Source organism: Aedes albopictus, chromosome 3, assembly GCF_035046485.1.
Source record: "Aedes albopictus strain Foshan chromosome 3, AalbF5, whole genome shotgun sequence".
Lineage (NCBI taxonomy): Eukaryota > Metazoa > Arthropoda > Insecta > Diptera > Culicidae > Aedes > Aedes albopictus.
In genome coordinates, this window is record NC_085138.1 from 345785076 (window position 1) to 345797819 (window position 12744).

The 12744-nt window shown below is 44.2% G+C and overlaps 1 protein-coding gene and 1 long non-coding RNA gene across 2 annotated transcripts in view; one reads left to right on the plus strand and one right to left on the minus strand.

Moving 5' to 3' along the window:
• The window catches only part of LOC109421913 (membrane-bound transcription factor site-2 protease), a 41149-nt gene continuing 28405 nt past the window's right edge, over nucleotides 1-12744 (minus strand). Inside the window, exon 4 of the mRNA XM_062855179.1 lies at nucleotides 1-245. Within this exon, the coding sequence (XP_062711163.1) occupies nucleotides 239-245 (7 nt within the window). The 3' untranslated portion in view covers nucleotides 1-238. The remainder of the gene's footprint in view (nucleotides 246-12744) is intronic.
• Nucleotides 3891-11826, plus strand: LOC134289402 (uncharacterized). The gene is made up of 2 exons (XR_009998506.1): nucleotides 3891-7772; nucleotides 8198-11826. It is a non-coding gene; the product is annotated as an uncharacterized LOC134289402 (long non-coding RNA).

Below are 12744 nucleotides of genomic sequence, written 5' to 3' on the forward strand. Positions count from 1 at the left end.
TTTGATATTTTAAAAGGGTGATTGTATTTAGCTACACTTCAATGTCAATGCTCCGTCGTACAGTTAGTGCCTACAATCAAAGTTGCACATCGTTGCTCAGTATACACAGACATACATATACAAACACACACGGCTACGTCATCGCTATAAACTATTTTCGTAACGGCTATTGCTATCATCTTCGTTTCATGATTCTTTTTTTTTCTTTCTTTTCCTTACTCACAAATCGTCTTAAATGCTATTGACTACAACACATGATTTCTCATCTTTTTTTTAACGCCCTAGAGGTGTGCGATTCTACGTCATCGTAGAACCACTACTGCACCGTGGTCCAGAAAGCAAATTTATGAAGAAAAATGTGAGCGAAGAAAACAAAATGTAAGGCAAACCGTTCCTATAGATGCAATGAAGAACATTGCATTCGTGATAACTGTAAACAATAATATAACGCCAGATCACCCTATACCTGTTAAACATATCTCTTCTTATTGTACGAACCGAATCTTCGGCGAACACCAATTTACCAGGTTTTTATCCGTCAGTTTTTCAACAATCTCCTTCCAGATTTGGCCCAATCGGTCCATGGCTGTGCGTCTTCAGTTCGGCACTCTGCGAAGGGTTCGCAAACCGTCCTTCACTTGATCGACCCACGTAGCTCACTGAGCACCACGTCTTCTTGTACTGATCGGATAGCTCTCGAGAGCCATTTTAATCGGGTTGCTATCCGACATCCTAACGACGTGACCTGCCCACCATAGCTTCCCGATTTTCACAGTGTTAACAATGGTTGGTTCTCTCAGCAGCTGATGCAGCTCGTGGTTCATTCGTCTGCTCCAAGTCCCGTCTTTCATCTGCACTCCGCCGTAGATGGTAGGCCGTGCCTGAAGAAGTGAGGCCTTCCCAAGTAGGCCTTGGAATACCGACAGGCGCCCGTGGAGAAAAGTTTTCAGCTCATTCTGAATCAAGCACTCCTACTGTTCACTTCTTAATACTAGTAAAGCGTTACTTGTTACTGTTCAAGTCGATGTTATCTGTTCAGCCCATCCGCCCCAGTCCTGCCCATTACAATCAGGCTTATTGTGCGCGGCGTGTGAGGTGAGACAGATAGTTTCGTCTCACGTGACGATGACGTGAGACGACTAATGTAAATCAAATGGGGCGAGTCGACTTTTATCACCTCAATCGACTCGTCTCACCTCACACGCTGCGCAGGATAAGCCTGAATAGGTTATTGGCTCGTCAAAGGAGGGAATCCCGTAGCTGACCGGGCCGAATCACGAAAACTGGCGTTTCCGGGTCAAGCTACATTTGGATGCAGTGGAAGTTTCCTCGGTGCTAACGGGAGAAGCTCTAGCTGTAAGCGATGCGGCAAGAGCGAAATGGGAGCAGACGGACAGGAAGGCCAAGACGGTGCTTGTAGGATTCGTTGCGGATGAAATTCTCGAAGTTGTCCGGGAGAAGGAAACGGCGGCTGAAATGTGGAAGGCTCTAGAAGAAACCTTTGCGAAGAGAACTGTTTCAAGCCAAACATTGCTACCCGAGTAGGAATGAATACCTGGCACATAACTGGAGCATACCAAAATCAGGTATCATACCAAGACAAGGTATTGGTCGGTTATCCAGGTATTGAAAATAACTTATTTTGGTATTTTGTAGTTATTTATACAATACCTCAACGAGTTATTGGTTTGGTGTTGAGGACTGCTTGAGGTATTATTGAATTATGGATAAATCGCTATTTGTATGGAAAAACCGCCAATTATTATTTAGGTATTACCATACCTGGTGTCATTATTCGCGCGTTATGCACAGAATACATATTAGTTATTATTTTAGGTATTTTACCTCTTATGCAGGGCTACTTAATACCTCATTTAGGTTGTAAGTATTCGGTTTTCCATATCTGAGTTAGTTATTCTTCAGCTATTTTCTCCTGCTCGGGTAAGGAAACCGTTGGCCTGGCTGTGCAGGAAAGAGGGAACTTCCATGCAAGTCCATTTCAACGTGTTCGATGACCTAGTTCGGCAACTCAAATCCGCTGGAGCCAAGATGGAGGAAGGTGATTTGGTAGCCCAATTATTCCTCACTCTACCCGATAGCTCGAGAATCTGGCGCATAGATGGAAACACTCTCATCGTGAATCAACTCGCGAGTGTAAAACCAACAAACGGTTTACTCACGGTGCCGAGAGTAAGCCGTGTGTGAGTTTATTCGCACCCGCTTGCTTCACGAGTATGAAGCAAAACAAAAACAAAAACATGAATTTTTATTCGCGAAGAACAAGTGGAGATGCGGGAATTGCATTTTAGTGCGGTTTTAATAGCAAAACAAGTAATTATCCATCAGGTAGTAGTGTTTTGTGCTTTATTGTTCCTGAAAAGTAAATTTGTCGGCCGTGTAAATTCGTTTTTTCACAAAACTGAAAAATGTTCAGAGCTGCTTCGCGAATCAATCACGAGTGCGACCAGCTTCGTTAGCTCGCGAGTGAAGGAAGTACGAATATATTCTGGCTTCTGTTGTTCACGAGTAGGATAGCTTTGCGTTTGTGTCTGCTCAGCTGCATTCCTCACTGTTTTCCATCACTGATCTGGCGGAGAAGGACCTGAAGCAGGAGACAGCTGCTGGCTGAAGACGGCAAGCGGGCAGACCACCTGGATGACTCGGGTGAGGATATCGGAGTGGTGTTTGTAGGAGGTACTAAGAAGAATCCCTGAAAGAACCCCTGGAAGAACCCAAAGAAGTTTACTGGCGAGTGCCACCGGTGCGGAAACACAGGGCTTATGAAGAAAGACTGCCGTGTGAAGAAACCGGAAGGTAATACTAGCGCAGCTGTTGGCAGTAAGGCGGTCGCGTACATGCAAACGGCGACGAGACGAAGATCGAAGCTGGGAAGATCCGATTTTGCGTTGACTCAGGGTGCAGCCATCACCTCGTGAACGATGGGAGTTATCTGAAGTCCATGCGAAAGTTGAAGGATCCATTCGTTATCAATGGGGCCAAGAACGATGGGACGCTGGTCGGGAAGTATGCCGGAGCCGGAGAAATAAAAGGTATGTCGAACAAAGAAATTGAATTTCATATTCAGAACGTTGTTCTCCTACCGGATTTGCGAGACAATCTACTCTCGGTCAAGAAGCTCTCGCAAGCCGGAGTAGAAGTTTTTCACTGGTCGTGGATATCCTGATCGTGCGGAGTTCAGGAAGGACGAAAATCTGGAACGTTTCAACCGGACTTTGATTAAGAAGGTAAGATCCATGCTAATAGATTCGAAGGTTCCGAAGAATATGTGGTCAGAAGCGGCCCTGACTGCAACGTATCTGCTGAATCGATGTCCTACGATGGAATTGGCGTGGATCCCGGACGATAATGAATCGCCAGACGATAATGATTGAATACGCCCCGAATGGATACAGGCTTTGGGACAGAGCTGCAAGAAAACTCGTGATCGCAAGATATGTCAAATTCAATGAAGAATGTTTTCCATATGATGAGCATCCTGGCTAAGCTAGACGAGTTCCCTTGGCGATTCCTGCCCTGTACAAACCAGAGGGGGAAGCGTGCGATAATCCAATTGAAGAAGCTCCTCGTGAAGTAGCTGATGACGACCCTGGTAACGAATCTGATGATGAAGCTATTTTTGAAGAGTTTGTAAAGGAAGAAAACCCTGGGAACGGGAGCGCAGGCTCCCACGTAAGTTATTAGATTTTCTAACGGAATTCAGAGCAACTTCTGCTGTACGATTTCACAATACTTCAGATCCACCCATAGGCGCCAACTTGTGACGTAGTTGGGGGGGCGAAGCTCTCCAAAATTGGACAAAATTCAACTTTTTTTAGCTCAATGCACTAGTTTTCACGTAAATATGTCTAAACTAGATGAACTGCGTCGAAATTTTACGAATTTGGTTGATTTTGAGAGGCCTCGCCCCCCCAACTACGTCACAAGTTGGCGCGTATGGATCCACCTCAATGCTACAATGAGATCGAGAACCGTGGCGACCGGGACCACTGGTTGGTGGCGGTGCGTGATGAGCTGCAATCAATGGAGATGTCAATTTCTTGATTTTGCTTTGGCTGACCAAGCCATGTGGGAAATTACACTGTTGAAAATGCTTTGACATCCATGTGCACAACAGAACATGTGCTCGATGAACAAATTGAGATTTGAAATTATGAAAAGAAATCCACGTACTCCGGTGAGACTCGAACTCACGACTCCCAATTCGCTAGACGGGCGCTTCTATTCCTTCAAGCTACGGAGTCACTCGACTATCTCCGTCGCCAGCAGGCCTAGAACTGAACTCGATTCCACAATCGCACATGGTTATCTTCTTTTCACAATCCAAACCCCCTTCGGATGGGATTAGATGAACATCTAACACATTGTCTGTTGTGCACATGTATGTCAAAGCGGGAGAGGAAGTTATTTTTAATTGTCGAGAGCTTCGGGCACTGCCTTCCAATCACTTATTGGTATGGCAATTAGTGTGCAGTCGGACTCTCGACGGGTCGGTCCTCGGCCGACCGAATACGGTAAGGGTGACCGTAGCACCTTACAAATGTCAATTTCTTGATTTTGCTTTGGCTGACCAAGCCATGTGGGAAATTACACTGTTGAAAATGCTTTGACATCCATGTGCACAACAGAACATGTGCTCGATGAACAAATTGAGATTTGAAATTATGAAAAGAAATCCACGTACTCCGGTGAGACTCGAACTCACGACTCCCAATTCGCTAGACGGGCGCTTCTATTCCTTCAAGCTACGGAGTCACTCGACTATCTCCGTCGCCAGCAGGCCTAGAACTGAACTCGATTCCACAATCGCACATGGTTATCTTCTTTTCACAATCCAAACCCCCTTCGGATGGGATTAGATGAACATCTAACACATTGTCTGTTGTGCACATGTATGTCAAAGCGGGAGAGGAAGTTATTTTTAATTGTCGAGAGCTTCGGGCACTGCCTTCCAATCACTTATTGGTATGGCAATTAGTGTGCAGTCGGACTCTCGACGGGTCGGTCCTCGGCCGACCGAATACGGTAAGGGTGACCGTAGCACCTTACAAATGTCAATTTCTTGATTTTGCTTTGGCTGACCAAGCCATGTGGGAAATTACACTGTTGAAAATGCTTTGACATCCATGTGCACAACAGAACATGTGCTCGATGAACAAATTGAGATTTGAAATTATGAAAAGAAATCCACGTACTCCGGTGAGACTCGAACTCACGACTCCCAATTCGCTAGACGGGCGCTTCTATTCCTTCAAGCTACGGAGTCACTCGACTATCTCCGTCGCCAGCAGGCCTAGAACTGAACTCGATTCCACAATCGCACATGGTTATCTTCTTTTCACAATCCAAACCCCCTTCGGATGGGATTAGATGAACATCTAACACATTGTCTGTTGTGCACATGTATGTCAAAGCGGGAGAGGAAGTTATTTTTAATTGTCGAGAGCTTCGGGCACTGCCTTCCAATCACTTATTGGTATGGCAATTAGTGTGCAGTCGGACTCTCGACGGGTCGGTCCTCGGCCGACCGAATACGGTAAGGGTGACCGTAGCACCTTACAAATGTCAATTTCTTGATTTTGCTTTGGCTGACCAAGCCATGTGGGAAATTACACTGTTGAAAATGCTTTGACATCCATGTGCACAACAGAACATGTGCTCGATGAACAAATTGAGATTTGAAATTATGAAAAGAAATCCACGTACTCCGGTGAGACTCGAACTCACGACTCCCAATTCGCTAGACGGGCGCTTCTATTCCTTCAAGCTACGGAGTCACTCGACTATCTCCGTCGCCAGCAGGCCTAGAACTGAACTCGATTCCACAATCGCACATGGTTATCTTCTTTTCACAATCCAAACCCCCTTCGGATGGGATTAGATGAACATCTAACACATTGTCTGTTGTGCACATGTATGTCAAAGCGGGAGAGGAAGTTATTTTTAATTGTCGAGAGCTTCGGGCACTGCCTTCCAATCACTTATTGGTATGGCAATTAGTGTGCAGTCGGACTCTCGACGGGTCGGTCCTCGGCCGACCGAATACGGTAAGGGTGACCGTAGCACCTTACAAATGTCAATTTCTTGATTTTGCTTTGGCTGACCAAGCCATGTGGGAAATTACACTGTTGAAAATGCTTTGACATCCATGTGCACAACAGAACATGTGCTCGATGAACAAATTGAGATTTGAAATTATGAAAAGAAATCCACGTACTCCGGTGAGACTCGAACTCACGACTCCCAATTCGCTAGACGGGCGCTTCTATTCCTTCAAGCTACGGAGTCACTCGACTATCTCCGTCGCCAGCAGGCCTAGAACTGAACTCGATTCCACAATCGCACATGGTTATCTTCTTTTCACAATCCAAACCCCCTTCGGATGGGATTAGATGAACATCTAACACATTGTCTGTTGTGCACATGTATGTCAAAGCGGGAGAGGAAGTTATTTTTAATTGTCGAGAGCTTCGGGCACTGCCTTCCAATCACTTATTGGTATGGCAATTAGTGTGCAGTCGGACTCTCGACGGGTCGGTCCTCGGCCGACCGAATACGGTAAGGGTGACCGTAGCACCTTACAAATGTCAATTTCTTGATTTTGCTTTGGCTGACCAAGCCATGTGGGAAATTACACTGTTGAAAATGCTTTGACATCCATGTGCACAACAGAACATGTGCTCGATGAACAAATTGAGATTTGAAATTATGAAAAGAAATCCACGTACTCCGGTGAGACTCGAACTCACGACTCCCAATTCGCTAGACGGGCGCTTCTATTCCTTCAAGCTACGGAGTCACTCGACTATCTCCGTCGCCAGCAGGCCTAGAACTGAACTCGATTCCACAATCGCACATGGTTATCTTCTTTTCACAATCCAAACCCCCTTCGGATGGGATTAGATGAACATCTAACACATTGTCTGTTGTGCACATGTATGTCAAAGCGGGAGAGGAAGTTATTTTTAATTGTCGAGAGCTTCGGGCACTGCCTTCCAATCACTTATTGGTATGGCAATTAGTGTGCAGTCGGACTCTCGACGGGTCGGTCCTCGGCCGACCGAATACGGTAAGGGTGACCGTAGCACCTTACAAATGTCAATTTCTTGATTTTGCTTTGGCTGACCAAGCCATGTGGGAAATTACACTGTTGAAAATGCTTTGACATCCATGTGCACAACAGAACATGTGCTCGATGAACAAATTGAGATTTGAAATTATGAAAAGAAATCCACGTACTCCGGTGAGACTCGAACTCACGACTCCCAATTCGCTAGACGGGCGCTTCTATTCCTTCAAGCTACGGAGTCACTCGACTATCTCCGTCGCCAGCAGGCCTAGAACTGAACTCGATTCCACAATCGCACATGGTTATCTTCTTTTCACGATCCAAACCCCCTTCGGATGGGATTAGATGAACATCTAACACATTGTCTGTTGTGCACATGTATGTCAAAGCGGGAGAGGAAGTTATTTTTAATTGTCGAGAGCTTCGGGCACTGCCTTCCAATCACTTATTGGTATGGCAATTAGTGTGCAGTCGGACTCTCGACGGGTCGGTCCTCGGCCGACCGAATACGGTAAGGGTGACCGTAGCACCTTACAAATGTCAATTTCTTGATTTTGCTTTGGCTGACCAAGCCATGTGGGAAATTACACTGTTGAAAATGCTTTGACATCCATGTGCACAACAGAACATGTGCTCGATGAACAAATTGAGATTTGAAATTATGAAAAGAAATCCACGTACTCCGGTGAGACTCGAACTCACGACTCCCAATTCGCTAGACGGGCGCTTCTATTCCTTCAAGCTACGGAGTCACTCGACTATCTCCGTCGCCAGCAGGCCTAGAACTGAACTCGATTCCACAATCGCACATGGTTATCTTCTTTTCACAATCCAAACCCCCTTCGGATGGGATTAGATGAACATTGGATTTCTTTTCATAATTTCAAATCTCAATTTGTTCATCGAGCACATGTTCTGTTGTGCACATGGATGTCAAAGCATTTTCAACAGTGTAATTTCCCACATGGCTTGGTCAGCCAAAGCAAAATCAAGAAATTGACATTTGTAAGGTGCTACGGTCACCCTTACCGTATTCGGTCGGCCGAGGACCGACCCGTCGAGAGTCCGACTGCACACTAATTGCCATACCAATAAGTGATTGGAAGGCAGTGCCCGAAGCTCTCGACAATTAAAAATAACTTCCTCTCCCGCTTTGACATACATGTGCACAACAGACAATGTGTTAGATGTTCATCTAATCCCATCCGAAGGGGGTTTGGATTGTGAAAAGAAGATAACCATGTGCGATTGTGGAATCGAGTTCAGTTCTAGGCCTGCTGGCGACGGAGATAGTCGAGTGACTCCGTAGCTTGAAGGAATAGAAGCGCCCGTCTAGCGAATTGGGAGTCGTGAGTTCGAGTCTCACCGGAGTACGTGGATTTCTTTTCATAATTTCAAATCTCAATTTGTTCATCGAGCACATGTTCTGTTGTGCACATGGATGTCAAAGCATTTTCAATCAATGGAGAGCAAGCAGTATAACGGCTAGTGAGACGTCGTGCAGGAGTGAAACCATTACAATCAAAGTGGGTATTCTGCCGTAAAGAAGATGCTGACGGAAACCATGTAGTCACAAGGCTATATTAGTCGTAGAAGGATTCCTTCAGAAGCCCAGGCTCGATTATCATGAAACCTTTGCCCCGGTAGTCAAGCTGACGACGATTCGAGTGGCTATAGCTGTTGCGAGAGGATTGATCGTACATCAGATGGATGTGAAGACGGCTTTTCTGCACGGCGATCTTCAAGAGGAAATTTATATGGCAGTACCTGACGGTGTCAAGGCGCATCCTGGAACAATGTACAGTACAAGCTATAGAAGTCGCTACGCTATACGGTTTGAAGCAGGCTCCCAAGTGCTGGAACGAGAAGCTGAACCAAATAGCTCGGTTTCAAAAGATCACAGTGTGACTATTAATTGTATACCCGCGTCGACAAGAGTTATATACGTCGACGATTACTGATCATGGGAGCACGAATCGTGACGATTAAAGCTGTGAAGTAAAAGTTGTCTCAGTTTTCTTTAAGATACTATAGAAAATCGTCCATGACCAGGAGTCGGGCTAGATAAACTTTTCACAAGAAGCATAGACAAGGTTCTGAAGAAGTTTGGAATGCAAGACTGCAACCCAACAAGAACGCCGATGCGGAAAGGGCTTCAATTCGTACGCAGTGAAGGAGAAACCATAGAAGAACCGTACCGGGAAGTTTTAGTTCAATGTATGTCCACCCGGCCGGACATTTGTTTCCCTCTTGGATATTTGGGTCGGTACCAGCAGCATCCTGAGCAAACTCACTGGACGGCCATTGGCGTAACTAGGATTTTTTCCTGGAGGGGGCCCAGGGGGGGCCTGACTTGAGATGAATTTTAAGCGGGATGGGCGCCCGATAAGTGAATATGCAAATCAGTATTGTAGTTTTGAGTAATCAAAATGACTGTTTCAGATTTGTTCATAGTTTTGTAAACTATATGAGTACGAACAATTCCTCCAAGATTTTTTTCATAGCTTAATTCAGTGATTCCATCTTGGCTTCTTCCAGAAATTCAATCAAGAATTCATCTAGGGATTCCACTAGACATTTTTTCGGGAATTTGTCCTGGGATATCCATAGAGGTTCCTCCAGTAATTGTTCCATCCAGTGCTTTTTTCGAAGTTTCCTTCAGGAATTTCTCCAGAGATCCTTTAAGGTATTTCTGCAGGTATTCAGAGATTTCTACAGGGATATCTCCATATATGCCTTCCAAAATTTCACTAGAGATTGCTCCAATAATTACGTCTGGAATGATTCGAAGTATTTCTGCAGGAATGTATTCCAGAAATTCTTTTAGAAAATTTTACTCAGAGATTTAAAAAAAACACTCCAAGAATTGCTTGAAAAATTTGTACAAAAAACCTTTAGGGATCCTAGTTTTTTTTTTATGTGTATTAACGAGATTTTTAGCCCTAGGCTAGTTCATCTCGGGGCCCACGCTTTATTTCCCTTCCGAAGGAAGAAGTCACATTTTGCGAGTTTGTCGGGAGTGGGATTCGATCCCTCGGCGTGATAGTCAAGTGTTCTAACCATCCCACCAGGTCCGCTTCACTAGGGATCCTAGTATTCCTTCAACAATTACTGCAGACATTGATTTCTTTATTTTTTTTATCCAGGAATATTCCTACAAAAAATCTTCCAGGTATTCGCTAAGAAAGCTCTCCTGAGATTCCATAAAGAGTTCCTAATGGGGCTTGCTTCCGGGATTCCTCATCGGGTTTCTTCAGAAATTACTTCAAGAGTTCCTCCAGGGATTCACCGGAAATTTCTTCTGTTATTCTTACAAAAACGAATTCCGAGATTATTTTAAACATTTCTAGAAGAACTCTTATTGGGATTCCATCAGAAACTCCCGCAGGAATTAATCCAGGATTTCAGGATTTTCTCAGGAATTTCAGCGGTTTCTTCAGTATTTCCCCTGAGAATTCTTCAGAAAATCCTCCTGGAATTCCCTCAGAAATCGAACTTTGTATTTCATCAGGAATGAATCTTGAGATTCCTCCAGGAACTCCTTCGGACATTCCTCCCGGTTTTTTTTTTTCAAGAATTATTCCAGGTATTCCTCCTGGCATGCCTCTAGGATTTCATTCAGGCATTGCTCCAGAGACTTCTGCAAGAGTTCTACCAAGAATTTCTCCAGGTATTACCCCAGGTATTTCCTCAGGAATTACTCCAGGAATTTATTCAAGTTTGGATCCAGGAATTCTTCCATGAATTCCTCCGAAAATTCTTCCAGGAATTTCTTCTCTAAGGTTTCCTCTACACACTCCTCCAGGATTTATTTCATGAATCCCTCCAGGAATTCCACCGATGATTCCTGCAGTAATTCCTCCAGAAAATCCTCCTGGAACTCCACCAGAAATTCCTTTCTGAATTCCTCTAAAAATTTCTCCTTGAATTCCTTCAGAAATTTCTCCATGGATTCCTTCCAGAATTCCTCTAGAGATTCTTCCAGGAATTCATTCAGGGATTCTCAAGATATTCATTTAGGGATTCCTCCTGCAGATCTTCCATGAATAGTTCCACGGATTTTCCTCAAGATTTCCTATAGAGATTTGTCCAGGAATTCCTCCTGAGGTTCTCCCAGAAATTGTTTCAGGGATTCCTCCAGTTTTTTTTTTCTAGAATTCCCCCAGGAATTCTTCCAAGTAATTCTCTAGAAATTCCTCTAAGGATGCCTCCAGGAATTCCTCAAGAGGTTACTTAAGTATTACCCCAAGAATCCCTTCAGAAAGTCCTCCAGGATTGATCCAGGAACTCCCATAGGAATTACTACCGCAATTCCTTCAGGAATTCCTCCTGGAATTCCTCCAAAAATTCCTCTGGGAATTGCTCTAGAAATTTCTCTTGGATTTTCTTCAGAAATTTCTCTTGGAGTTTCTTCAGAAATTTCTCTTGGAATTTCTTTAGAAATTCCTCCATTAACTGCTTCCAGAACTTCTCTCGAGATTCCTCCAGGAATTCATTCAAGAATTCTTCCAGGGATAGTTCCAAGGAATTTCCACAAAAATTCCTTTACAGATTAATCCAGGAATTCTTCCTGGGATTCCGCAAGGAATTTATCCAGAACTTCCTGCAGGAATTTGTCCAGAACTTTCCAGGCATTCCTCCTGAGGTTTCTCCAGAAATTGCTTCAGGGATTCCTCCAGGGATTTTTCAAAGAATTTTCCCAGGGATTCTTCCAAGAATTTCTCTAGAAATTTCTCTAAGGATTCCTCTAGGAATTTTTCGAGAGGTTTCTTTAGAAATTTCTCCAGGGAGTTTCTCCATGGACTCATCTCAGGATTTCTCCAGAAATTCATCTAGAGATTGCTTCGGGAGTTCTTCTAAAAACTCTAAACTCTACTAGATTGCTCCCAGAATTCTTTTGAAAACTCCACCAGGTACTCATCTAGAAATGTATCCAGAGATTACTCCAGGCATTAGTCCAGGAATTTCTCCAGGGATTTTTCAAGGCAATTCCCCAGGGTATCCTCCAGGGATTTCTTAAGGAATTTCTCGAGAGATTCCTCCAGAAATTGATACAGGCATGTCTCCAGGAATTTACCCAGGGGTTACTCCAGGCATTCCTCCAGAAGTTCCTCCAGAGATTCCTATAGGGATTCCTCCAGGCATTAATCCAGGATTCCTTCAGAAATTATTACCGCAATTTCTCCAAGAATTTATCTAGAAAATCCTCCAGGGATTCATTTAGAAATTACCCCAAGAATTCCTCTCGGAGTTTATCCAAGACATATTTCAATAGTTCTTCCTGGGATTCCTGAATGATTTCCTCCTGAGATATCTCTAGGAATTCCTTCAAATATTTTTTCAGGAATCCTCCAGGAAATCCTCAAGGGATTCTTTTAAATATTTCCCCACAAATTCTTTCTGGAATTTATTCAAGAATTATTCCAGGTATTCCTCCTGGGATTCTTCCAGGATTTCATCCAGGCATTTTCCAGGGACTCCTCTAGGAGTTCTATCACGAATTTCACCAAAAATTACCCCAGGTATTTCTTCAGGAATACTTTCGGTAATTTATTCAGGAATGGATCCAGGAATTCCCCCAGGAATTTCTTCGGAAATTCGTACAGCAATTCCTTCAGGAATTGTTCCGGAAATTCCTCCAGAAATCCTTCCAGGGT